General features: G+C 48.1%; 1 protein-coding gene across 7 annotated transcripts in view; it reads left to right on the top strand.

Annotated features, from left to right (window-relative positions):
- The window catches only part of FHOD3 (formin homology 2 domain containing 3), a 456888-nt gene that overhangs the window by 387292 nt on the left and 41635 nt on the right, over positions 1 to 27961 (top strand). For all 7 annotated transcript variants that reach the window (XM_045886817.3, XM_045886815.3, XM_054510321.2 and 4 more), the window contains 3 exons: positions 3978 to 4256; positions 12814 to 13697; positions 23096 to 23254. In XM_045886817.3, coding sequence (XP_045742773.1) covers positions 3978 to 4256; positions 12814 to 13697; positions 23096 to 23254 — 1322 coding nt within the window. The remainder of the gene's footprint in view (positions 1 to 3977; positions 4257 to 12813; positions 13698 to 23095; positions 23255 to 27961) is intronic.

Raw genomic sequence — 27961 nt, 5'->3', positions numbered from 1 at the left:
CCTACAGCTGCCATCACCACCCTCAGCGTGACATCCCAGCTCCTCACCCCACCTTGCAAGGCCCCTGCCAGAGCGCCAGCACCAGGTCGCTTTCCTTCCTCCAGACCGGCCCATGCCGGTCTCTGCACTTGCTCTTCCCTCTGCCCAGAACATTCTCGTGTCCACTTTTCCCCCTTTTAACTCATTTTCCTCCTTGGAGACCCTGCCTAAATGTCCTTTTGGCCCAGCAACTTATGTTTCTTCCCAGGCCTTGCCAAAGTCCCTTGCCATACCACCCCCAGCCCCCCAGGGCACCATGCTTTTGCTTTTAGCGCACTGTCACGTGTATAGATACGTTTAACTGTGTCTGGGTGAGCCAAGGGGCTGGGATTTCCATGTTCATTGGTGGTAGGGTTCCCCCACCTTTGCCATGCAGAGGCCATGGCCAGGCACATAGGTTCTCTTCGCTCCTCTGTAATCCCTATGATGACAAGCACTGGGTCACTCATGTATCACTGTGTCTTTCGCCACCAACACCATTGTTAGGCTAGAGAAAGCTCATTTAATACAAGGATGGGCAATAGTGGGAAGTTGTGAGCAGTTTCCACCCCTAGGTGTTGAGAAATGCCTTAGCTCTCTTTAGGGCTCCTCCTGGACACTCATAGGATACGGCTCCTCCTGCTTCCTGGGCACTCCGTGAGGGTAGATGATACCTTTTCCCTGTCTGCCCAGAGTGGGGCAGCCTGGCAGAGCATAGTGACTCAAGGAATGGGTGTGTATGTGTGGATGGGGTGCTGGTGAGAGAGGTCTTGATGAAAGAGAATGGGAAAGGGGAGCAGAAATGCTCTGGAACTCGGGGTGCAGTCTGCAGGAGCTTTCTGGGTGTCAGCGAAGCCTTTGTGAGCAGATGTCAGTCCAGTACTGTGCTGGGGGCTCGTGGACACGAGAGGAAGGTCAGGTCTCAGCCCTCGGGGACCTTTTGCCCTTGTCATTCCTGTGTTTGGTTGATGCAGCTGCAGAAGGGCCCTGCCATGGGTCCCGGCTGCTCCTTCCAGGGGGCCCCTGTCACTTGTTATCCAGTGCCTTCTCTTGGGTGCCCGGCTACATACCACTGTGATCCCCGTTGATGGGTTTTTATGTCCCGTTTCCCTAGCCAAGGAGCGAGCCCTCTGAAAGCCGGGATGTGTGTTCTGTCAGTGACAAGTGTGGCGCCTGGCGTGTGTGGGACAGGGATTTGTCAGGAAGGAGCAGCGATATGTGTTTGCTTTCACACCGTCGCTCTCTAGCTTCACTGGTTTTGCTTGACTCAAATGTGTGTGAATATTATTTGTCCATCGCTAGGACAACCTCACATGCCACGGATTTGCAGTCAGGCCTCATGATGCTGAGTCTGCATTCTGGTCAGGAGGCGCTTTTGGAGATGGCTACCTCCCCAGAAGTAATGACACAGAGAAACCACCTGGTGGTCGGATCACACACAGAAATGACTGCACGAAGTGAGGCCCCAGTATGGGGGGGGGGGGTGAAATTGCTTAGTGTTTTAGCCACAAGAACGCGTGGCTCTCTAGCATGTGCATGTCCGTTACCACACCTGTCCAGACTGCCCCTGCTCATCAGGGGCCAGAGTTGCTGCTTCCGTGGAAGGAAACATGATGGTGGCGTGCGCGTGGGCTGAAGTCACACCGCCACCAAATCATGGGTCTTTCCTACTTCGTGTGCCTAGTGTCCTGGGGATGGAGAGTAGACACAGGCTTATGGCAACCCACTGCACCCATCTCCCTGTCAGTGATAAAGCCCCATGGAGGCACCCCAGCCAGTGTTTGCCAGATGCTCACCAATTAAAACTCAAATGCCTGCCACATGCTAGACTGTTGGAAACACATTTTCGTTTTGATGTGGCTATTCTGCAGTAAATGTGCGCAAGGACATATGCCTTCTGTCAACCAACGGATGACAGTGGTATTGGTAACACGGTGCTTCCGCCCTGCTCGTAAATGAAGGAGTGTTTGTAGCTCCTTGCTAAATATTTTATTATCAGATGAAGAAGAAATCACCATAAAAATTCCTCTGATACCAAGGGGAATTTTTCTCAAGGATGTATTCACTCTTTCCTTGTGCTCAGCTCAGTCTTTGCTTTTGAGGAACAGTGTTGGACAGTACCACGCTTAGATATGTGGGCTCACGGTTGTATGTCCTTCAGTTTCCTCCTGCTACTGCCAAGCAGCACATCTCGGCCTAGAAACTTTGTCCTCATATCACCAGTTCTTGGGGACACCCAGCCAGGGCAGCCAGTAGACAGCAGAGGGCCTTTGCTGCCACGGCCTGCCTTCCTCCTGTCTCCCAGGGAAGCAGGTTCCTTTATTAGACTAGAAGATATGCAACCTGTCATGAAGCCACAGGCAGGTGGAAGGGAGAGGCTCTCTGACCTCTACACTCAGTTCCTACCTGAAGGGCACTGGAGAGACTCTCCTGGAGGAGTCATTCTTCCTTTGGTGGTTGGAAGTTACCCAAGGACATAAGGAGAAGCTGACGTTGCGCCTTCCCCAATTCCCTCTTTCTCAGAGGAAGGCAGCCTAAGAGAAGATGAGGAGTGGGCGAACTGGACCCCGGGAGTCCTGGCCCAGAATGACTTCTGGCTGGGAAGCTGAGGGCAGCTGGGCTCCCTGCCCAGTGAGGCCTGAGCTCTCCTCTCCCATAGGAATGGCACTGCCTGGCCTGCTGGAGGGCCTCTACTGCCAATTCCATTGCCAGCCATCCCCACTCACCTGAGCCAGCAGGTTGCCTCCACAGAGGGAGCACCCTGATCTGCTTGTCCTCCTGGGGTCTGGGCAGGTCTCCTATAGTTCCTGCCCCATGCAGATCCTGCTGAATTTCTGTGTTTGCGTAGCATATGCCTAGGCCTTGAGCACACGCTCTTGGGGCACGCTGCCATGAGTCCAGCAATGTGGTTTTGTCCAGGCCTGAGGATCACTCTCTCAGGAGTGACCTGTCTCCCTCTGGCCTTCACATGTGGCAGTTCGCTCAGAATTTTCTGTATTCTCAATCATTTTGCTACCCATATACAGTGCACAGCTGAGAATTCTGCTCAGTAAAACCATGCAAAGCCATACTATGCCATTTTCCTGTTCTGTAGAGGAGTCACACATGGGAGCATGAACATTTGACCTTGCTATGAGCATCAAATTTCCAGTCTTGATAGGTTTACAAATAGTCCGCTGTCTGCGATTCTCCTGAACAACTTTCAAAATCATGGGCTAATCAAATTATGAGCAAACCTAATTCAAGCAAAGGGCGACAGTCCTCATTGGTTTGGCTACCGATAAAACATAGGGCAGCTCCTGGCGCATAACAAATTACCACAGTGATTCAAAATGGACCCATTCATTATCTCACAGTTTCCGTAGGTCAGAAGTCCAGCAGGGTATAACTGGGTGCTCAGCCCTGGGTATGATGACGCTTCGCTCAAGGCTGTAGCTGGCCTGTCTCTCACTGGGAGGCCCTGGGAAGAATCCACCTCCAGGTTCATTTAGGTTGTTGGCAGAAGTCAGTTTCTTGGGCCCACAAGCCCAAAGTCCCTGTTCTTTCTTTTATGTTGGCCAGGAATTAATCTCAGCTCCTAGAGGCCACTCACATTCCATGTCCGTCACATCACTCCTCCATCTTTAAAGCCACATGCTTCTAATCTCTCTGACTTTGTTTTTTTGTGGCCAACCAGAACGCACTGTGCTTGTAAAAGTCTCACCAGATTGTATCGGGCCCCTGGAGATAATCTCCACATCTTAGAGTCAAGCGGCTCTAAGTGCCCGACCCCTTCCCAGCAGCGTCTAGAGGAGTGTTTGGCTGAATGGCCAGGGGATGGGAATCCTGGGGGCCATCTTTAGAAATCTGCCCACAACAAGCAGCAGAGAGAAATCCACCTCATGTCTACTTTCACACCTCACTTGCCATTGCCGAGAAATTCCTGTTGTGATTATAATCTCCACTGTTGTCTCCACCAGCGAGTGCGGGGGATCCTGAGCCTGGACCGGAGGCGGAGGCGGGGCAGGGTACGGATGAGGCTAGCCCGGAAGTAGCGCCAGCCCGCGTGGGAGCGGAGAAGGAAGTGGAGCAAGCGCTGGAACAAGAGCTGGAAGAGCGGGCCTCTCTCAGTGAGAAAGAGAGGCAGAGTGAGGAGGTGAACGAGAAGGACAACTGCTCTGCCTCCAGCATCTCATCCTCCAGCAGCACGTTAGAGAGGGAGGAGAAGGAGGACAAGCTCTCCAGGGACAGGGGAACTGGTAATACAGCCCCTTTTCTCAGTAAATACGTTCCAGGGACCACTGGGTGGGGGACTTGGTTTGCTGGCCACTGAGATGACCCTGCTGGCTCAGCTCACTCACTGGGCTGTGTCCCCTGGTGTCAGGAGGTGAAGGGCATGGCCACACTGTGGACAGCCCTCAGCTTCCTGCCCCATGGGACGGTGGCCCCCATGCCCTGTGCCATGCTGTTATACCATCACTTTGACAGGTGGGGAAAGGGCCCGATAATGAGGACAGCAAAGGACTTTTCCTGAGGAATGAGTCCCAAAAGAGAACTTCCTCATTTCCTTCTAATTGCTTGTTAATAGTAAATGTAGCTTTTTTTCCGAGTTAAATTGAGATATACGTCATGTTGCTATCTGCCCCCTCGGAAGTTTCTTCAGTGAAGTGTGCTAAGTAAGTCATTATGATGGACACTGCAGACCACAGCAATTTGGTTGTTAAAATGAACTGAATGAGTACTTCTAGAAAGTGGCAGTTCAAAGTGTGCTGAAGTCAGTTTGATGTACTCTAGTGGAATATACATGATTTAAGTAACTTTCTACAGTCTGCTCAGGGCTGCTCTTTTGTTAGAAAGTATCTGCTTTTCTTTATGAAATTAGATCCTTTTGGCATTATAGCTGATATTCATTCAGTTCATCTGTGTCATGGCAACTATATGATGAGAGACCAAATGGAATGTTAATCCTCACTGGGGACTCGGGGAGGGTGCCACAGAGGATTATAGGAATTGTAAAGGATTCATATAATCATTTGAATTATGGTTCACATGCAACACCATAGGGTTGGTTTTCCTACCCACGACTTGCATGCTGTTGAGATGACAGCCACCTCTCTCAACTAACACCCTCCACCAGGGGAGGCATGTCTTACTAGCCAGACTTCATTAACTTACAGGCTGATACACACACAAGGAGCTTATGTCTTGGGCCCAAAGTGCATCATGAAGGCTCCACAAGGGCTTGCCAGCTGGTGACATGACCCATGCATGGCTCATTAGCTCACAGATTAAGAATACATGGTCTCTGAAGCATGTATGTGTGAATGAAAATTGAATGAAAATGAATGGAGCTATAATGCCTGCCATGAGACCTATCAATCAATGTCTTAGTCCTAGTTGATATTTGAGTTTTTACCAGCCATATTAATAAGTTTTATTCTTTATATTGCTGGTCATTATGATGCACTGAAGAAGAACTGAAAGACTTTATTAGTTTGCATCTTAGTAATTATTGCACTGAAAATCTCGTGTCTGTTTGGTTGAAGATGTATGTGCTAGAAGGTAGTACATATATTGATATTTATTTAATTTTCTTTCAAAGTCAGATGGCAGTTAGTCTCCCAAATTGTACTTGTTAGTATTCACATTTAATGTGATTAGGGTCACAGTGCAGGGGGTCAGGTCGTGTAAATCTTCTTGATCAGTTTGGTCTTAAATCATGTTTTATTATAAATAGCTGTAGGAATTATTCGTCATCACTAGGTTTAGGAAGCCTAAAACATATCAACAAGTTGGGTTAGTGAAAAGAAGCCAAGGAACAGAACTTTCTTGGATCAGGATTGTCCAATATTTTTCCAAATAAGGGCAACTTTCCAAAAATGGAGACTCTACTCCCAGTGAAGAACCATTGACTTTCTACCAAAAGCTGGTGGTGTCCAAGATTATTGACTCAGGAATTAGGGCTTTGCAGTGATTTTTTTTTTCTGCTTCAGCCTGGGGCTATTAAAAGATGCGATCATGTTTATTTGTTGTAGCTTTTTAGTTCCTAGAAAATCCCACTGCTCCCAGGCACCATCAGCAGCTGTAAAGTCAGGCAGCTCTTACCTTTCAGAGTGTTCTCAAATCACAAAAGCAATCATAATGATCCTAATGATTGTATCCATTACTCAGAAATGAATCTGTAGGGTTTGAAAGAGTCTCAACTTATTCTGGTTGTGTGGCTTTTTCTTTTTGTTTCATATGTTCTGCTCCATGGTGTTAGTGTGAGAGGTTTTATTGTAGCATTTGTTACACTTTGCTGTAATGCCTTATATAACTGTCCTTTATCTCCACTTGAATGTAAGCTTTGTGAGGATGGGGATGTCTGTCTTGTTCATTGTGAGTCCTCACTTCCTAGCTATAGGACTGAACATAGTAAAGGCTCAAAAAAACCACTGATGAATAATTGAATGAAGAGGCATCTGGCTAAGATGGAGCAGCTCTATTGTTCCCAGTTCCTTCCTCTTACAACTAAACTAGGAACACCCTGGGCATAACACAACAATCAACCATAGGAGGACTCTGAAAATTGGAAAGAAGGCAGACTGTCTAAGGACGTTTGGACTTCAATGACATGGCAGTGAAGCTCTAAGTAAATCCTATTCCCATAGCCAAAGAATTGGGAAAAGGATTGCCTAACAGAACAGATAATCTTTTTGGCTATAAATACATTGCCCTACCCTAGAAAATTACTAATGGAAAATCTGCTACTATCCTAATGCTCCCCCACCTGGTAGTTTCAGTGGGACCAAAGACGAAGTGATCTTCTATAACCTCCACTCCATGGGAACAGGGGTGACACAGTTCCCATTCTCCCCTCCCTCCAACTCTTTGGTGTCAGTGGGACTCAGGAGGGAGCTAGTCCTCTATCCCCTGCCCAATAGAAGCCAATAGTGCTCTCTTATTTCCTTGCTGGGGTAGTTCTGGCCTAATGGAGAACTGATATTCTATCCCCTATGGGGCAGAAGCAAGTGGCATCCCAGTTCCCCTATTGGGGTAGTGTCAGTGGGGTCCTATAGAGATCTGAGCTTACACCTTCACCCAGTAGGAGAGAGACTTGAGGCAGTGGAAGAGGACTAACCACCATTCTATTGCCCCTGCCCTCCTTCTCTGACACCAGCTGGGCCCAGCAAGGAGCTCAGTCTCTATCCCCACCTGGCATAAAAAAGGTAGAATGATGTGGTTGGAGGTAGAACTAGGCTTCAATCTATTCTCCCCAACCCAGAATCAGTAGAGACCAATGGGAAGGTGAACCTTTACCTCCACTTGCAGGCAATGTGAGTAAGTGTTCCACTTTCACTGGGAAGATGCCAGTGGGGTCAAGGGGCTGCTGCACCCCTACCCTGCCCATCTGCAGTGAGGGTGAGTCAGCCCTCTTGCTGGGGTGGTGACAGTAGGACCCAGTAGGGAGCTGAACATCTACCCCCACCAAGACCTGTACACCACAACTAAACAGGGTGAGCATCTGCTGAAAGAGAAAACGTGATCCAAAGTCTAGCAAGTAATCCCCAAAATATCCAGGACACACTCTAAAATCACTTATCATATCAAGAACTAGGGCAATCACAACCTGAATGGGAAAAGACAAGCAACAGATGCCAACACCGGGATCAGCTGGATGTTGGAATTATCTGAGAAGATAATTTTAAAGCACCCATCATGATAATGCTTCAGTAAACAGTTCAAACATTCAGGAAACACATGAAAGAAATGAAATATCTTAGCAGAGATAGAAGATATTAGAAAGAACCAAAGAGAAATTATAGAACAGAAAAATACAATGTCCAAAATAAAATACTTGTTGGGCTCCATAGTAGATTGGAGACAATAAAGGAAATAATCTGTGCAGTTGAAAACAGATCAGTAGAAATTACCAAATCTGAATAACAGAGGGGAAAATAGACTAAAGAATGAACAGAACCTCAGGGACCTGTAAGACTGTATCAACAGAACTAACATTCATTTCATCAGAGTCTGAGAGGGAGAGGAGAAAGCCTGCAGGGCTGGAAAAATACTTGAAGAAATAATGACTGAAAATTTCCCAAATTTGGCAAAAAGCATACACCTCCAGATTTAAGAAGCTAAGCAAATACTAATGGGGATAAATCCAGAGAAATTCACACCAAAACAAATGATAAGCAAACTTCTGAAAATTAAAGATCGAAAATAAAAAATCTTGAAAGGGAGTAGGAAGAAAACATGTGTTACATATAGAAGAACACCAATTCAAATGTTTCATCTGAAACATGGAGGTGAACAGGAAGGGGCACAGCATTTGTCAAGTGCTGAAAGACTAGAATTATCAACCCTGAATTCTGGATCCAGTGAAAGTAGCCTTTAAGAATGAAGAGAAAATGAGGACATTCTCTGTCAAAGAAAAACTAGGAGAATTTGTCACTAGCAGGCCATTCTTTTTTTTTTTTTTTTTTTTTTTTTAATTCATGAGAGACAGAGCGAGAGAGAAAGGCAGAGGGAGAAGCAGGCTCCCAAGGAGCAGGGAGCCCAATGCGGGACTCGATCCCAGGACCCTGAGATCATGACCCGAGCCGAAGGCAGATGCTTAACCATCTGAGCCACCCAGGCGCCCACTAGCAGGCCATTCTTAAAGAATGGCCAAAGGATGTTCTCTGAACAGAAAGAGAGTGATGACAGAAGAAGGCTCGGAATTTGGGGAAAAAAAACAGAACAATGGAATAGGTAAAAATAGTAAATAAAAAAGACTATCTTTTGCATCATAAGTTTCTTAAATCATATGTGATGGTGGAAGCAAGAATTAGAATGTGATGTGTTGTGCTCAAGTATGTAGAGGAAATACTTAAGACAATACTGTTTTTAAAGTAGGGAGGGTAAAATGATCTAAATGGAATTAAGGGTTCTATGCTTCAAAGTAGTAGAACATCAAACCAGCACACAGAGAAGTTAGTGTTTATATGGTAATTCCTAGAGCAACTGCTAAGAAAATTATATGAAGCAGTGTACTCAAAAACAGTAAAAATCAAATTGAAATTCTAAAAATATTCAGGTAACCCACCTGTGACCCAAAAAGGAGAAACAGGAACTAAAACAAAGGGAACAAACAAAAAATAAAGAGGCAGACTGAAGCCCTAATGTAATACTTTATTTTTTTTCAAAGTAGTTTCTATACCTAACATGGGGCTCGGATCCACAACCTCAAGATTGAGAGTCACATACTCTACCAACTGAGCCAGCCAGGTGCCCCAATAATCACTTTAAATTAAAAGATGGAGATTTGCAGAGTGGATAAAAATATAACCCAACTATATGCCATGTATACAAGAATCCTTTTAAACATAAGGGTATAGGTAGATGGAAAGTTAAAAGTTGGGAAAAGATATACCATGCTACCATTAATCAAAGGAGAGCAGGAGAGGCTATATTAATATCGGATAAAGTAGACTTCAGAGCAAAGGAAATTACTAGAGATAAAGAAGCAACACTACGTAATGATCCAAGAAGGCCTAAGTGAATAAAAAGAGTAAGGGAGAAAATCAGCACTTTTTTTTTTTTTTTTAAGATTTTATTTATTTATTTGACACAGAGAGAGAGACAGCGAAAGAGGGAACACAAGCAGGGGAAGTGGGAGAGGGAGAAGCAGGCTTCCCTCTGAGCAGGGAGCCCGATGTGGGGCTCGATCCCAGGACCCTGGGATCATGACCTGAGCCGAAGACAGAGCCACTTAATGACTGAGCCACCCAGGTGCCCCAAAAACCAGCATTTAAAATATTACCTGATTGTATCCTTTTCTTTTTCCTTCTCCACTTTATGTGTTGCAGTCTTCTGACCTCAAAGCAGTCTTCCTGTTTACAGGACTGTCCGGCCAGTTGTAGGGACTCCAGATCCCAGATTTTCCCATCATGTCCTCAAATGCTGTCTCCTCCCTCTTTGATGGTGGTTGTCTCCTAAGTGTATTCTTTGAAACCTGCAAGAGGGTTCAAGAGCTCCTTGTTTGGGTATTGGTCCTTTGGTGAGGTTAGGTCACTGCTGAGCAGAGGACAAAGCTACAGAGGAAACAGAGCACCAGGGGACCTTTGTGCTCCCCAATAATGCCTCCTCTAAGATCAAGGCAGGGCCATGGGAGAGACCAGTGTCCCTCCCAGCATGTTTTTTTTTTTTTTTAAAGATTTTATTTATTTGTTTGAGAGAGAGAGAGAGCACAAGAGGGGGAGAGCGGCAGAGGGAGAAGCAGACTCCCCGCTGAGCAGGGAGCCCGATGTGGGACTCGATCCCGGGACTCCAGGATCACGACCTGAGCCCAAGGCAGTCGCTTAACCAACTGAGCCACCCAGGCACCCTCAGCATGTTTGATTGGGCCATTCTCCTTTGGTGGAACAAAAGCTACATCGATGCGCATGTCCGTGGCCTAGGTCCCTGCCATCCCCCAACACAAGTATCCACAGAGGCCTTGGGTATGTGATGGAACTCACATCCTGAATGCCTGCCATACAGCCCTGCTGGCCCTTAGGAAGCAAACTCAGAGGAATAACATTCCTGACCATTCACTGATTCATTGATTCATCCTAGATGCTGGGAGTACAACAGTGAACAACAGCAACAATGAAACCCCAATTCCTGCTCTTACAGAGTTTACATTCCAATGAAGAGGACGTTTTTAACAATTGTAATTGTTCCAGTGGTAGGACAAAGGCAGCAATAAAATAAATAAGGAAAATGAGGCAGTAATAAGTGCTCTGGTGACGAATGCCAGAAAGGGCGATAAATGGCACTGGGGAGAGGGCAGGAAATTTTAGGGCACAATTTTAAGTAAGGTGGTTGGGGAGGACTTCACTGGGAAGATACTGTTTGAGCAAAGACCTAAAAGGAGGTTGAGAAGCAGATTGTGTGGTTAAATGGGTGCCATTTGTCCTGGGATGGGCAAAGGCCCTGAGGCCAGACCATGCCTGGTGAGGTCTAGGAAGGTCAAGCAGCTACTGTAGCTAAAGAGGTCCAGGTCATCAAGAAAATTAAGGTGGGTTCATGCTAGGCTTGGGAACATTGAAAAGTCACTGATTTTTTACTTGGTGAAATGTGGCAGCGTTAGAAGTCTTTGAGCAGAAAGATCTGATCAGACATTTTAACACATGGCATTGCATTAAGAACTGATTCTCGAGGGATGTGCATGGAAGTTGGGACCAGCTAAGGGACATCCCTGCAGTGTTGCAGGCAAGAAACCATGCTGGCTCAGACCAGGACCATGGCAGGGCAGGTGATGAGAAAAGTGGGTGGATTCTGGATGTGACTTGAAGATTTAGCTAACTGGACACCCTGCTGTGTTAGATGTGCCCATGAAAGAACAGGAGGAGTCCATTGACTGAGATGTTTGGAATTGACAGCAGGATGGATGAAAGTTGCCATGTCTGAGATAAGAAAGGGCTGCAGGAGAAGCAGGTTTGGAGAGGGGGTGGGGATGAGGGCAGAGGTGGTAGCTAAAGCCAGAAGACTGGATGAGATGGGAAGTGTACAAGGACACAAGAGGTCCAAGGACATTTAAAGGGCAAAGATAAGGAGGAACTGGCATAGGAGATTGAGAGAGAGCAGCCAGAGAAAAGGCAGCAAACCAGGTGAGTACAGTGTCCTAGAAGTCACCCGAAGGATATAAGTAAAGGAGGGAGTGAGCTGCTGGGTCTAGTGTAGCACCAAAGTCTTCGGCCACCTGGGAAGGAGCAGGTTTGAAAGGTGGTGAGAGCAAAAACTTCATTAGACTGGGTTCAAGAGAGAGAATAAGAAAAACTGGAGCAGTGAGACAAACAACTCTGATAAGCAGCTTTACTTGAAAGGAGAAAAGTTGGATTATAGCTGAGGGCTAAGTGGAGTTGAGTTTTGTGTTTTTTTTTTAAGATGGGTGAAATTATACCATGTTTATATGCCAGCAGGAAGGTCTAGTGGGAGGAGCATGGGAAATGCAGGACAGAGAACCACAGGAATGGCTTCCAGATGCACATGTGGAGTGGCTGACTCTGCTGAAGGGGATGGTTTATCGGTAGTCACAGGAGGGAGGCCATGGTTGGGGTTCAGGTGCGGGTGGCGGGGGCAGGGGGAGGTTGGATGAGACCCTGGAAGATCTCCTCTGACTTATTCTGTTAAGCTGTTGAACTAGGAAGCAAGGCTATGCTGGTGTGCAGATGAGATGGTGGGGAAGTTAGAGGAGAGAGGGGAGGTGGGAAAAGTCCTCCAGGAGAGGTCGTGGATGAGGCTGCCAGGCAGCATTAAGGGTTTCCTGAAGACTGGTGCCCATGGACTTAAGGTATGACCAGTGACTTGGTTTGTGTGTTTCCCCAGGTATTTGAGCTGCACTGATGCAGATGCAGAGTGTGGGGGGGAAAACAGACATAACTCCGCAGCCTTTCCAACACCTGTCCTATGGTGGGCAAGGGAGCATCTTCCTTGCCTCCCCGTGTCTAGTTAGGACAGAAGCCCCTTAGTTATCTGTGGCTCAGTGGGTCCTGACCCACTGTCATGGGTGGGCAGGAAGAGTGAGGAAAACAGTCCCATGAGCCAGGGTGGGAGCCAAGAGTGGTATCCTACCTACAAGAGTCTTGGGCCCTGGAACAAGTCATTGAGACTTTGATGCAACGTCTCTTCCTGGTCAAGAGCATCCTGTCAGCTATGACCACCTGCCTCTTAAATTGCTTTATTTCAGTGTCTTCTCTGAAGTCACTCTGTGTGTAAGGCCTCCGTTATTACCTAACTGCTTTCTCATGAGATTGAGGCACCTGCCACTTGCTCACTTTGTTTTTTTCCTCTCCTGTACGCTTTCAGGTCTGTGGTCGGCGGGTGTTCAGGATGCCGGTGTAAATGAGCAGTGTGGCGACATCCTCACCAACAAACGGTTCATGCTGGACATGCTGTATGCCCATAACAGAAAGCCCACGGATGACGAGGAGAAGGGGGAGGGCGAGAACGGGAGGACTGAGCCGGGTGCGGAGGCAGTGGCCAGCCTGGCTAGCAGGATATCCACCCTGCAGGCCAACTCTGTGACCCAGGATGACAGCGTCAGGAGGGTGGACGTTGGCTGTCTGGACAATCGGGGCAGCGTGAAAGCCTTTGCTGAGAAATTCAACAGCGGGGACCTAGGGAGAGGGTCCGTCTCCCCTGACGCCGAGCCTAATGACAGGGTCCCAGAGAAAGCATCCGCACAGCCGAAGACGGAATCTGACTACATCTGGGACCAGCTCATGGCCAACCCGAGGGAGCTCAGAATCCAAGACATGGATTTCACCGACCTGGGGGAGGAAGATGATGTGGACGTCCTGGACGTGGACCTGGGCCCCAGGGAGGCCCCGGGGCCACCGCCCCCACCCCCACCCACCTTTCTGGGTTTGCCGCCCCCGCCCCCACCGCCCCTGCTGGACAGCGTACCTCCCCCTCCAGTCCCCGGTAATTTATTGGCTCCTCCTCCAGTAGTCAACGCTCCTCAGGGCTTAGGGTGGCCCCAGGTCCCCCGGGGTCAGCCGGCATTCACCAAGAAAAAGAAGACCATCCGTCTCTTCTGGAATGAAGTGCGGCCGTTCGAGTGGCCATGTAAGAAGAACAACCGGCGCTGCAGGGAATTCCTGTGGTCAAAACTGGAACCCATCAAGGTGGACACTTCCAGGCTGGAGCACCTGTTTGAGTCTAAATCTAAGGAACTGTCCGTCTCTAAGGTACGGCTAGCATCCCGAATGCTTCTTGATTTAAAGAGTTCCTTTCCGCTGTTGAGTAGGGCTGAGAGATCTGTTGTATTTAAAAATCCCTTCGTGCTGCTTTGGCTATGTGGTGGGGGAGAAAAAGGCGGACGGTATAAAAATCTGACCTTTTAGAGATTAGTCTGTGCCCTACGCTAGAGGTAAGCTGCATGAGTACAGGACCCTTGATTGGCTAACATGGACGGCAGCCTACAAACACCGTTAGGGAAAGTAGCTTTCAAAGAACCAAATAACCGAAAAGACAGAATGATTCACCAGGGAACATTAGCATAGCCCAGTCATAGATGCTGACATTAACTGGAGGAAAGTCATCTTGCAAATTTATCAAACACATGGACTTTATCCATGGGTCTATTTACTCTTGCCTTGATTGATTATAGTTGATGGTAGTAGTAATTGGGACCTCGGCTGTAAGCACACGGTAATTTAGAGTCTGCAAGACTTACCTGCAAGAACTTACCATAAATTAGTTTTAGCTCCATGTGTTCCATTTATCAGGATTTTGGGTGAGTATAAAGCTACCTGAGTTGGGATCCCCAACCTGCCAGTCAAGTACCAATTCTGATTCACAAAGTATGTGCAGCATCCTCAGGACAAGAGTGTCCTTCAGACAAGAGGCCAGGTGACAGGGTCAGTGCCTGGAGGGGGTGCAGGAGTAGGGCTGCTCTTCCTGAGTTGACCTTTACCCTGGGTGTCAGTTTCTACCCAGTCTCAGCAAGGATGTGAATCTAAACTATTCCAGCCTCAGGAATCCACCCGCGTCAGAATTAAAGCTTCCTCCTGCTTATAGATCCAAACAGCTAGGATCCAACAAAGCAAATCATGTCCTGTCAGTGCTGTCCTTCAGCTGAAAGTAGATCCCCCTTTTGTCCTCTCTAGGAAATGACATCGAGGAAAGTGAGGTTGGGCACCCGCTCTGTGTGTCTGTCTCCTGACTTTGCCAGGACTGGTGACATGTGGTGCTGAGCCACCCACACGCCCCCTTCGGTTCTTCCAGCGCATCCCGGCATTTGGGAGAAGACAGGCCTGGCTGGTTAAAAGAGCAGTCTCAGGTGGCCCAGGGTTACCCAGGGCCTGCCCTCCCTCACACCACTCTCCAACCCACGGATCTAGTTGGCTGGTCTCCCTCAGCCACCACCTCCCACGTGGGCTCATCTGGCTGGTGCGCCCTCTGGGCTTCCCCTGGTTGCTCAGCACCCGTAGGTTGCTGGCCCTTGACTTGGGTGGGAGGAAGAAAAGGGAGTATTGGTTTGGCAGTGAAGTTACTTCTGACTTCATTTTTACAAAGGAAATAGCAAAATTAAAAGCTTCACTGAGAGAACCCAAAACGGGCAGTCCACTTGCCTCCCTCCTTCTCGTGGCCCTACTCTGGTTGGTGACAAGAGTCTGGTCAGTGCCCTCTCAGTAGCCCAAAGTTCCATTCTTGCTTGAAGTAGGTCGTGACCTCATAAAATACTTCATTGCCTGGCTAAAGGACAAATGTTTGCCTAGTTTTTATGAGGTGAGAGCATAAGAGAAAAGTAATAGTATATTGAAAAATTTACCAAATGGATTCAAGTGTGTTCTTCAGTGGGACCCAGAAACCCATACCTTTGTTCTTTGGGCGGGGCCGGGGGGGCAGATAAGAAATGTGAGCAGGAACTAATTCACAAATGTTACAAAAGGTGAAAATGCACATTAAAATACATCACATTGGAGAGTTGAATCCCTTAAGTGTACATTAGCAATGCAGATATAACCAATTTTACTTCTGTTTCTAATCCTTGACTGAGATTTTCATAAAACACAGCTGTAAACAGCCACTTCCGAATTCTGGCTTATGAGAAGTTTTTCATTAAACACAATAGCGAGCAACACAAATAAAATGGAATAGACTTCACAAGCCAGCACAGAGCAGAGGGAACTGGTTTTGGGTTTTGTCAGAAAACTTATAGCAGACCAGAGTTCCAGAACATTCTTATGACCAGGTCACCCCTAAGATAAAGATTCATGTTCCAGATCCAAGGCTGGGTGACCACTTAGTGGAAATAAGTACAGAAAAATATGCTTTTGTATTTCCTTTCCAAATAGTTTTTGGAACTGGAGCTATTTTTCTCTCTCAGCAGGAAATATACATAGCTTTTTAGTAAGATGACTTTAATTATGTTTTGTGGAGAAAGGCAGAAATCCTGTGCTAAATTTCATCATGTTGTGTTTCTACTGCTGGTCTGAGGTGTGGCACATCACAGAGGAAATCATAGAAGTGACCCCAGAGAAAGATGTCAGGGCAGAAAGCCCCTGGAGATAAGGGGAAATACCCCTGTGGACCTGGCATCATCCTGAGGAGTCCCCAGGAAGTGGTCTTCAACCTGTGTGCCTAATCAAGAGTAGCAAAGCCCCTCCTCCCAAAAGGCAGTTTTTAGATCTTAAGTTATGGACAGATTCAGACAGGTGTGAAGTGGAAGAGGAAACAGAAGGAAGGAAGAGACTTGGTTTCCCCTTTGGGGACTCAGTCCTGTCTTACTCCCTTGGGCTTGTTCGGTTTATTATGGAGAGGGAGCGCCAAAATGGGTTTGGAGAAATTTTTTCAACTCTATTTACCCTGGCATTTCAAAGTATATCAGAAACAATTAGCAGTGACTTGTTAAGAAAATTCAGAGAATGAGGATTTATTTGGTCTGGGGTGAGCCCCAGCCTGGGTTATTTTTAAAGGCTCCCCAGGGACTCAACCAAAGTTGTACACCACTGATTTAAAGTGAAAAATGAGGCACCAATGAGGAGGGCATTGATCCCCTCCACCACCACTCTCCATGTTGACTCCCCCACCCCCTACCCTACTCCGTTTTATTCTCCCCCAAGAAGAGAGTCAAGTTTTCCTACCCAGTATTCTAGTTCAGGATGTACAGAAATGTTATTTTATTTAACATTGCCCTCAGAAAACTGAATTCTCTCTGGAAGTTCAAAACCCAGCATTGGGACTTAAGTGGGCGGACCATACATCTGGTGTACCCAGGTTGGCCCAGGTGTATGCCTGAAGAGCACAGTCCCTTGCTCCCTCAGGGGTCTCCTGGTTAGGGTACTAGACGCACTCCGTTGCCATGCGAAATGTAGCTGTTTTGCAGCTGGCCTCAGCTACAGAAGACTACTGCAGAAGAATGGGGAAATTAATACTTTTTTTCCTAAGCTTCATGATAAGGCTAGCCTATTCTGACAAGTTCCTCAGAGACTCCATGCCTAACGACGGGATTTTCAGTCTGTCTTTAGACATCGTTGGTGATGTTGTTGCCTTAATGCTCGCCCATGTGTATCGGTCTCCCTTGTTACAGGACTTAGGAAAATTCCACAGTTGTCACATCTTTATGACATCTGTATCGTGGCCTCATTGTCATTGTCACTTTCTCAACAGACAGTTTTGAAAATATCCTCTGGCGTCACTCTTCTGGCAGTTAGCGGGGAGTGAAGAGGGATGATTTATTGTCATAAAGCCCGTGCTTTGCTGAGCCAGACCCAGGGGCTGCGACAGTGATGCTGAGAAGTGTTTTGAGAGGTCATGCATTTCATGGGAGTGTTCTCCAGCTTAGGGCTGTTCATCTAACAAATCACATCCTGAGCACAGTTTCTATGTTCAGTCACAGCACCATCTGGGTAACAAGTTCTATACACTGAATATCCACTCTTTGAAGGTTGCATCCTTTATTTCTAGTAAAATCGATCTTTAAAAATTCAAAGGAGTGACTCTTCATGGCGGCATCAGGAGACTGGAAACCAAGCCCTGTTTACCTGCCCAGATTGCATGCCTCCACACCTGTCCCCTCTCCCCATCCCCCCGCACTTCTCATTTCATACTCACCCCTCATGAGGAGTTTTCTGCCTTCACTGGAGCCCTACTCTGGACCTTGGTCCTCCCTACTGTGGTGTGCCACAGACAGAAGCCCCAGGACTGTGTGGAGAGGAAGAGCCAGGTTTTCTGTTTTATTTCCAAGAGCCACACCCATGATGTGGTTTCGTGGTGTTAGCTGTGGCAGGACGTGTGTCCGTGTCTTCAGGAGTCAGCTGCACCCAACCCCAGAGCCTCCCATGCTGCTTTACCCCTGAGTGTGGAAAGACTGTTTCTCTGTAGCTGACAGCTTAGCTCCCTGTGCTGGGATGTGAGCTTGGCATTTGTTGGGCATGTCAGTCTTGTAACATTGATAAAAGAAAACTCCCTGCATTGTCTATAGCTGTTGGGACTTTATCCTACCTCATTCATAAAAATGGTAGAACCGGTCCTGGTTACATCTTAGAATGGACAGGAGGACCCTGTTACTCTTTTTCTATTTTAAGAAATAATCTCTTATCCCTGCCTTTCGTTTCCTATTTTTAAATTGCATTCCTCTTGAAAGAACACCTTTCTACTCAACAATCCTGCTTCAAAAGCCTTTAGACTTACAGAAAATCTAAATCAGTGACCCTAATTGCATAAGAGATTATTTAATGTTTATGACCCGTGTGCCCTTCTCCAGACCAAGGAGATCAGAATCTCAGAGGATAGAACCCAGGTGTCACTGATGTTTAGAAGTACCACTGAAGATTCTCTATGTACCCACCATTGTAAAGCACTGGTGTAAAAAAACTACATTTTCTGGTTTTCCTTCAGAAAGTGTCCGTAGATTGATCAGGCCTGTTTCCTCCTCAGATACATGATGTTGAATTTCTCCCAGCTAGTGCTAGTGACTTAATGTTTACCCATCAGTCATGGAGGCAGCCATGGAAAAGGAGAATCTCCTGTACTTTCTCCAGAATATCCCTTTGCGTTAGTCCTGGAGACCAGTCTGTTAGCTTCAGAAGGGAATTCGGCATGTGGAAATCACCATGATAGTCTTCATTAAAAACAGAAACCAAGATGTTCTCTACATTCTTTTTTGGAAGATCATTAGTACCCCTGAAAGTGTACTCATTTTCTGGGATTCTATATGCCTGGAGGTCTAGACTCTAATGAACACTCATGAGATATTTTCAGTCATTCACAAAGCCCCATGCAAAGTGCCATGTGCCTGACAAGCAGCTCTGTGGGCTACACTGAGTATCGGGTCTCTACACTGGCCTCTGGAACTACCACTCTCCAGGGTGGGGACGCTGATCTGACCTGAAATTCCTGTTTGTATAGGTGCATTTGATCAGTAAACGTGGTAAATGCGTTAGGCGTGAAAAATATACATCGATAGACCACATATTTTTAAAATGTCAATGGAGTAAAAACAATAAAAAGGAATCACTCTTGGTGAAATAAGTAAGAACTCATTTTTAGAAAGCAGTATGTTCCAGGCATTGTCGTGAGGACTTTACATGTATTAATCCCAGTAATATTATTCTGATTGTTCTGGCAAATACCTCTGTACTGCCTGCCGTGAGCCAGGCATTAGTCTCACTGCTTTACATTCATTGTCTCATTTATTCTCACAGCAAACCTTGTGAGATATGTGCCAGAGAGGAAACTGAGGCACAGAGAGGGCCAGTGACTTGCCAAAATCACACAGCCACGAATGGTCAGATCCCAGCTGAAGCTCCCTTTCAGGGCTCCCGAGTCTGTCCATGTGATCCTTGGATTCCATTTTGTTTCTACTGCTTTTTGATAAAAGGTCATCAGCCAAAAAGCTCTGTCCTCCACCTCAGCTAGTCTCAAGAACTGTCAGGGAGGAAAGGATTGCTGGAAGGAGGCTCCTGGGGGCCCAGGCTCTGGGCACAGCATGCTAGACTAGGGCTTGGTGGAAAGTGAAAACAAGAACAGCAGACTCTGGGCTAAGATAGTTGCCCCAACAACAGAGTGGTAAGGAGGCAGGGTGGGGAAACCACCGTGGAGCTGTATCTGAACATGCCACTTCTCCAAATATGTCCCAAAGTGTTCAGGGGAAAGGGGAAACTTCTTTAATGGGTTGGGGTACCCTGGGAAGAAGCCAGGCTCAGTTTTGCTTCCAGAAAGTCTGGTTAACCCGAACTCTTGAGCAGAATCAGGCAGCAATGCTTAGCATCTAGGAGAGTACCACCTTTGAAACCCCAGCTATCAGGGATCGTCCAGCATGCCAATAGTTGCCTTTCCAGAAATACTGTCTCTAGGGAAATGTGTCAGCCTTGGATGCCATGTAGGGCTTTTGTTTGTTTTTGTTTCTGATTCAGCCAAGAAGATTACAAGGTGGGGGGGGGGGGCAGTGTAGATGGCCAAACTGGTAAGAAAAGAGGTTACCCTCCATGGAAAGGGATTCTGTCAAGGCGAGCAGAGAACTCTCAGAAGGGTCAGGAAGGAGGTCCCTAAAACAATTCAACTCCGTTTTTCCAAACTATGCAAGAAGACTGGAGGTCTAGCTTCCAGGAAGGCAGCAGTGACCCCTTCCAGGAAGAAGCTTCAAATAGGCAGCACCCAAGGCCACAAGGGTTAGAGGATTTCTGGGAAGCATAGAGGAGGTCATCAATTTAAGTGGTTATTGCTAGCTGCAAAGGCTTGGGGGAGAGCCGTGACCATTCCCTGCAGCCCCAGATTCACCTAGTTGTCAGCTTCCTGGATTGGGGTCTGCTCTCTGGAACCAATCTGCTCTAAGACGCAGGGCCCTGCAAATAGGTACTCTGTCATAGGGCCATGTGAAGGACATCATGAAGGTCACACTTGCTACTCTGGGGCTTTGACCACAGAAAGACAATTGAAATGGATCATACTCGATGACTGCTGATCCTGAGACATGGACATGTGCTCCCGGGCACAGAGAACTTTGGCTCACCCTGGAAGGTGCTTCTCTAGGTTATTGTGGGAGGGAAGGAGAGAGTCGGACATCCCCACGTGACCCCTCCTTTGTCTCGGGCAAAACAGACCCTGGGGCACTTGCGTGCTCAGCAGCATCCAGTGGAGTTTGTTTTAATTATGAAGAACAGCATTTAAAACACCTCTTGGATAAAATCCAGAGATTGAAAAGTTCCGTTTCAGATATTTAATTCTTCCTCTTTCCGTCACCAAGTGGGTTGAAGTGCTCTGAAAACGCATGGAGTCACCTTTGGGGACAGCTCTCCCTGTCATTTCAGGATGCTCAGTGGCTTGCTGTTCCCTGACTCTTAGGGGCGTGTGTGGGCGTGTCCACTGGTGTAAATTGAGTTCTGTTGGGAATGGGGACAAGGAAGTGTCAGGCTCAGAGCCATCCCATAGGTGTCTGCAGGTTGTTTGCTGTAAGTGAATGCTGACCGGGGGCGGGGGGGGGGGGGCTGAATTCTGAGGGTGCTTCTCTCTCAAGCTGTTTGCCATGGGGCTGTGTCTCTCCAGAGGGGGCATCTTTTTCTCATTTGCACAAAGGCTGGTTGGGCTGAGTCTGCCCAGGCATCTTTCCAGGCTCTTGGAGTGAGAGGGGCTATATAGATGAGGAGCAAAGGGCTAATGATTCCCAGGGAATCCCTGTCTTCCAGGAAATGCCTCCTGTCCTGGAGCCTGGCTGTGGGTATTGCCTCTCCTACCTTGCCTGCTACCCTCCTCGAGTGGCACCATTCCTTGTGTTCATGGGATGTCTACCGTAGGGTCTCCAGGCCTCATGTCCTGGCATCCCTCTTCATTGCCTCTACCCAGCCTTTTGCCAAACCTTTGCTCGTTCCTTCTTCTCTTTCCACACACACAAAAATACCTTAGATTTGAAAGCTGAATTTCAGGGGCTCCCAGTAAGCTTCCTTGACTGAGTACGTAGAAGATCCGTTTGCCCTGCAGAGTAGGGATGCTTCTACACATGTCCCTGGGCCTTCCAAACTGATCACACCCACAAGAATTGTTCCTCCTGGCCACCAGACCCCAGAACAGCTGCGATGCTTTCAGTTCTTTTCTTCGTGAGGAAATTTTAATTTATTCCCAAATGCATATTTAAGGATTTAAAATAGAATTTTAGCAATTGAGTTTGGACAGGCTTAGGAGGACGTAAGGAACCACAGCCCGTTTTTTCTTGCCAGCTTCCGGCCTCCAGGGTTACAGCAAGCCAGCTTCTCTAGAGGGCCCAGCCGCTCGCAGGCCCGGCCAGTCGGGAGGGCCTCCGCACAGCAGACCGACTGACCGACAGCCGTCTGCGTGCCGCGGAACTGGAGCGGCTTTTCCTGACGTCCCCTGCCGGCGGCCCCCAAGCCTCCAGCGTCGTCCCTGGCCGTTCCCAGCCAGCTAGACAAAGCCCCTTCTCTCCTTCACTCCCTGGTTCCAGGCTCCATCCTAGACATTGTTTAGGGCCCAGCTCCAGTGTCCGCTCCTCCGGACCCTGACCCCCTGCACCCCCCAGGTGAGGTAGTTACCCCGCCGCTGAGCCCTTTCCCATGGGGAGCACACCCACCGTCGTGCTGAACAGGTCTTTTCCTTCAGGAGATCCATTGTGCCTTATTCATCATTGTCATCCTGGGCTTGCTACATATGTGAACACAGTCATCCCCCCAGCTCTGTTTTGTCTCAAGAGAAACCTGAGCACGAACAGGGTGCTTGCTGAGTCGGATCTCTTCCACTTTTTCCCACCATTAACTTTTGGAGAGCTGAAGGGGAGAGTGGGGGGCATTGTCATCTCGGCCCTGGCATTGGTTGGCTTTACCCCCTCACAGACGTGTTAGGCTCTGGTCACGTGCTAGCCCAGGGCCTGCCTCCCAAGGAGCACCCAGGTCAGCAGGGAAGCCATACACACAAGGGCTCTGTGAGGACACCTGTCCCCCTCTTTGTCCCCTGTACCCATTCATCCCTCACTGGTCTTGAGCAGATTCCCTTTGGTTTCCCTTCCTCGGAAGGTCCCTCTTCACCTATCCAGTGGGCAGCCATCCAGGTGTCTAAGTGTGACAGGTGCTCTGTTGTTAGGGACAGAGGATGTTGAAATGGTGAGAGGAGCCTTGAGACGATGCAGCCGGGGATGCAGAGGAGCTGACTGGCCAACAATGGTGGATTCTCCTCATCACTCTTGTCTTCTCAGCGTGTATACTGATGGTCTCCATCTCTGGGCTCATACCATGTGCGCTAGGGCCAACCAAGGCACATTCCGACACCTTGCAGCCTGCAGGAAGGGAGTTCTGAGAGGTTTTAGTTTTGTTTCCACTGCTTCTATGGAAAAAAACAGGTTTTGTTTTTTTTTCTTGCCAAATATCACATTTTTCCCAATTGAAGGAAAATCAATTTTATTTTGTAATGTGTCTGACTCGCGAAGTTCCACTGCTGACCCATGCTTGGCGGCTTCTCAGAGCTAATCCTTGATCTCTTTCTTCTGTGCTGAGCAGTAGCCAGTCCTTCCCTGACCTGAATCGGGGCCATTTGTTTTCATCTCTAAATAAGTAGTGAGTTTGCTTTTAAATAATGAAACACAGAAAAGACCAAAGATGATGCATTAATCTTGGATTCTCCTTATTTTAATACCAAGAAAACTGCTGCAGATGGAAAAAGGCAGGAGGTCATCGTCCTGGACCCCAAGAGGAGCAATGCCATTAATATTGGTCTGACAGTGCTGCCCCCTCCGAGAACGATTAAGATAGCCATTTTGAATTTTGATGAATATGCCTTAAACAAAGAAGGAATTGAGGTAAGAGAAGCTCTATCAAGCATTATTTGTATTCTGTTAACGTGTCCCATATGTAAAGCATTACTGTGTCCAATATGACTCTCTCCACAGGGGGCTTGCCATTTTTCTGTTTCAGCCAGACTCTGAATAATGTTAATTAATTCTCACATTTTTTTTTTTTTTAAAGTTCTGGGTCGTGGGGGGAAGCCCCACTTGGCCTGTGAAGTTCAGTGAGCCTCACTCTCTGGTTCTTTTACTGTCTGCCTTCTGACCACGCTCACCTACCTCAGCGTGGAAGAAGACGAGGATAACCTCCTGAGGGGGCTGGTGGGGTCTTCTTTCACGTCATTTCCCACCGAACATGCTGGACGAACCATCTCGCGAGTAGGGCTTCCCGCGTGTGCTTACATCCCTGTGAATGACCTTCGGATGTGTAGAGCTAGCCTGTGGGTGATAAGCTGGAGAACCCATGCCACACGCTGTTAGCAGCTGTTGATCTGAATGGTGGCAGTGAAGAGGGAGGAGTCACTGGCTGGGTCTGTAGGGCCTGCGGGGCTCAGTGCTCTTCCACCAGGCCCTGTTCTGCATCCACCGTGGGCTGCTGCCTCTCTCTGGCGAGTTAAAGCTCCTCTTCTAGCAACAAAGAAAGAGTGAGTGGGGCAAGCGGCCCAGCATGGAGATTCCTCCGGAAGGGCAGTATAGCTTGGGGCTCGCTGGGGCACCGTGGGGATGTGAGGACGCAGCTTTGTGGTGTTGGGTGACACTCCATCCTCCTATTGGCAAGGAGCCAGGGATCCCTTTAAAGCCTTCCCATAGTTGGGGTTCATTCAAGCGCAGGGTTATCTGAGATAACCCTAGGAGAGTGGACAGGACCAGTGAAGACTGGCTGCAGAGGGAGAATGAGCCCCTGACAGAGAGGAAGGGCCCAGGACCATGGTGTAAGGCTCATCCATGGCCCCAAGTGTGGGAAGGAGCAGTGGGGCCCATGGGGCCAAGTGGGTCTGAACCCAGCAGGGTGGGCATGCCTCTGTGCTTTAGAAAGAGGAGTCCCCCACAGGAAAAACTGTGCTCCTAGAAGTTTATACCGGATTACTAGTGTCCCTTCAAAATCCATGTCTACCCACAATCTCAGAATATGACCTTATTTGGAAATAGGGTCTTGGCAGAGGCAATCAAGATAATGTCATATTCAATTAGGGTTGGCCCTACTCCAGGGATTACTGTCCTTAAGAGAAGAGGGAAGTTTGGACAGAGACACAGAGAGGGGAATGCCATCCTGTGAAGACAGAGAACACAGGGACACACATGGAACAGACTGCCATGTGATGACTGAGGCAGAGATTGGAGTGATGCGTTTAGAAGCCAAGGGACACCAAGGATCGCCTGCAACTACCAGAAGCTAGGAAGAGGTGAGGGAGGTTCCTCCCTAGAGCCTTCAGAGAGAACACCACCCTGCTGACAGCTTGATGTCAGACTTGTAGTCTCTCAAACAGAGAATTCTGTTGTTTCAACCACCCAGTTCTGTAGTCCTTTGGCAACCCTAGGAAACCAATGCAAGGCCTGAGCAGCTCAACTCTGAGAAACACACACACACCCTGTCCCAGGAGCCCGGTACAAGGTGGAGCATGCATCTGCTTTCTGCTTGGAGAGGAAACAGCGCCGAGCTCTGGAGTCAGGCCAGGCAGCAGAGCAGGTGAATATATCTAGGTGGGCAGCCAAGGAGTGAGAGGACATGGCAGACTGAGGCAGGGGTATAAAGGAGAGAGCCGGTGACAGCAGGCAAATAGAGGAACACTGAGGCAGCTGCTGGACAGTGAGGAGGCGGCAGGCCGGGCCTCAGTGTGAGGCAGTCCCTCTCTGGGGCCCCCAGAGAAGCGAGGGAAGAGCAGAGCGTTGGCTGGCCACTAGGCAGGTGGGAGCTGCCGACCTGGAAGAATCCAGCGCAACGCGTCTTTCATCTAGGGCAAACTACATGGTAGGCCCTAGCACACATTCCAGCCGTCCTATTGACTTAGCAGCGTCCTTGGGAGATTGCAAAAGCTTCAGATTCATGCAAAGAGAGGCCTCAAATGCAGCCAGAGCCAGCCTGATGGAAGGGAAGAATGACATCTTCCCCCGTAAAAAATATTTCCCTTTCTTGTCATGAGGACTTGAAAGTCCGTCAGGAAAGATCGATTTCCTTTGGGTTTTGCCTTTGTTCTTTCCTGAAACGTAGCTCTCCATGGGCAGGGAAAGTTTCAGATACAATAAGTTACTTCGATTTTAGAAGAAGGCAAATTACTTGTTTTTTTTTTCCTGACTGGTTTCCAGCAAGGACCTTTTTGATGCAGGAAGGAGTTATGCAAGCAACAGTAGTGCTGCTGAGGGGTATGGGAGCAACAAGGCAGCACCAAACGTGGCTTCCATAGCTTTCTTCTGTGGCCAGGCGCAAGCCACGCGCTCTACACAGATGCTCGTGAGGTACAACTGTTGTGTTCCCCATCTTGAAGATGAGGGAGTCCCAGTGTCAGTCAGGGCCCGGGCTCATGTGACAAAAAGAACAAGAGGGAATCTGAAAGGTTAGGGAGAAGACTCCTGAGGCCGGCAGTCCGCCTCACAGCGCCACCTACAGGGTGCCCCCGGGAGGAAGTAGCTGATGGGCGGAATGGTTCCAGCGGGGGGACGCAGCCATAGAACCACCATTGAACCCGTCCTGAGCGCTGTCAGGGCACCCCCACTCACAACAGCATAGGGGATGGCACATTTTTTATCACAGTGTTTATCTCAACAGGGTTTCTCAACTGTGTCACTACCGACATTCTGGATTGGCTGTTTCTTTGTTGCGGGAGCTGTTCTCTGCGTTGTAGGGTGATTAGCAGCGTCCCTGGCCTCCACCCAAAGAGGCCAGTGGTACCGCCCCAGTGGAGACAACCAAATATGTTTCCAGCTTTGTCAGATGTGCCCTGGGGGCAAAATCCCCCTGAGAATACCTGATCAGAAGGCTGCCCATGTGAATCCAGGGACCGTGTATATTTTTCTTTTTTTTCTTTTAAGATTTTGTTTATTTGAAAGAGAGAACACAAGTAGGGGGGGAGGGGAGAGGGGCAGAGGGAGAAGCAGACGCCCTGCTGAGTATGGAGTCCAACCAACCGGGGCTCCATCCCAGGACCCTGAGATCATGACCTGAGCCGAAGGCAGATGCTTAACCGACTGAGCCACCCAGGCGCCCCAGGGACCATGTATATTTTTCAATTCTGGTTAGTCATGCTGAGAAGAGTCCAGTGGAAACCGGACACGCTCATCTGTCACCTGCCATCTCTGGCCATTGATCTCCCGGACCTGAGGGGGCATAGCTGCTCTAGATCCATGTCCTGAGCCACTACCCAGAACTTACTCTCTAGGCTTGCTGTTCAGGAGCTAAGTCAGGACTGAGAAGAGATGGAAGGTGTATCCTTACAGATCTTTACTAATAAGATTTCCAGCTAATGCCTGAAGGGCCTTTTGCCAAACAGACCGTCTGCTTCTTGGGTGTAGGCACTGTAGCATGGTACCACGGCTTCATAGGGCCATTTGAAACCTCTGTGTACCAAATGTGATTAGGATGGATTAAATTACATCCTGTGGCTTTGCCTAGCAACTCAGTGATATGTATCCAGCTTTGCCAAGAAAACCTGAGAGAGTGGTTAACAACTTCATTAAGGAAGTAATCTTTCATAAGAGTATTAAACTTTAGAGCACATTTTGGGGCCATCTCTAAGTAGTATTCATGATATTTTCCCAAATAAAAGACGCCATCAGCTTATCATAAATGAAGTATGAAGGGTTTTCCTCTTCTCTAGCTTTTCTAATTTTTATCATCTGTATCTACAGAGAATAGCACAGTTGGATGGTCCCAAATGACACTTACCTTGGCTCATGTTGGCTGCCAGGCCTGCTAGCATCCTAGAAACGGAAAGTCCCTTTGGCCAAGTATACAAAACTGTAGCACATTTTTAGGCCTTTTGTGCGGTGCAACCCCCGTCCGAGTGGGTGCTGGACACACAGATGAGCCTGGGCCTGGGAGCCACAGTCACTCAGCCGGGCCAGAGAACCAGAATGTCCCTGCAGCTGGGCACCTTAGACACGCCGGTGGTTTTGCCTTTCTGGCTGAATGGCCTCAAACTGTGGCAATGGTGCTGGGAAAGTAGGAGCAGGCCCCTTGGTGGTTCTTCAGCTCTGCCTTGATTGAGCCAGCCTACCTTCAGGCAAACCATGTCATCTGCAAATGTGATGCAACAATTTCTGCCCCACGTGCCTCACTGAGGAGTCACAAAAATGGAAGAAAATACAATCAAGATACCTTGAGAAGGGAAAAAAATCCCTGCGTAAGAATAAGTGCATGAGTAGAGAGCCATTGACTCATGAGGTTATGCAAGTTGTACACAAACCAGCCTCAGCTCTGAGTGCTCCAGCTTCCTGCTATTGTCACCAAAACCCCTGAGCTAGATTCTCACCCAGAGCTCTAGCAGGTTCTGCTCAAAACTCATGGGGCAGAATAATTACTCGTGATAGTCTTATCTGCAGGTGAATGAGATGGCCAAACCCAAAAGCATTTGGGCTCACAAAAAATGAGACCCCTCCATTGTTCTCTGAACTACGGTTTTCAGATAACCAAGCAAGTAGACTGAAAGCAGTGCTGGTGGGACACTGTCTGGAAGAAAGCAAAAAAGGAAAACAAACACAGAGATTATTACATAGTGGTTTTGTTTG

The sequence above is a fragment of the Mirounga angustirostris genome, unplaced genomic scaffold (genome assembly GCF_029215605.1).
Source record: "Mirounga angustirostris isolate CCGP_5_RB_7025 unplaced genomic scaffold, mMirAng1.0.hap1 SCAF_14, whole genome shotgun sequence".
Lineage (NCBI taxonomy): Eukaryota > Metazoa > Chordata > Mammalia > Carnivora > Phocidae > Mirounga > Mirounga angustirostris.
This window is presented reverse-complemented; position numbering and strand designations above follow the sequence as displayed.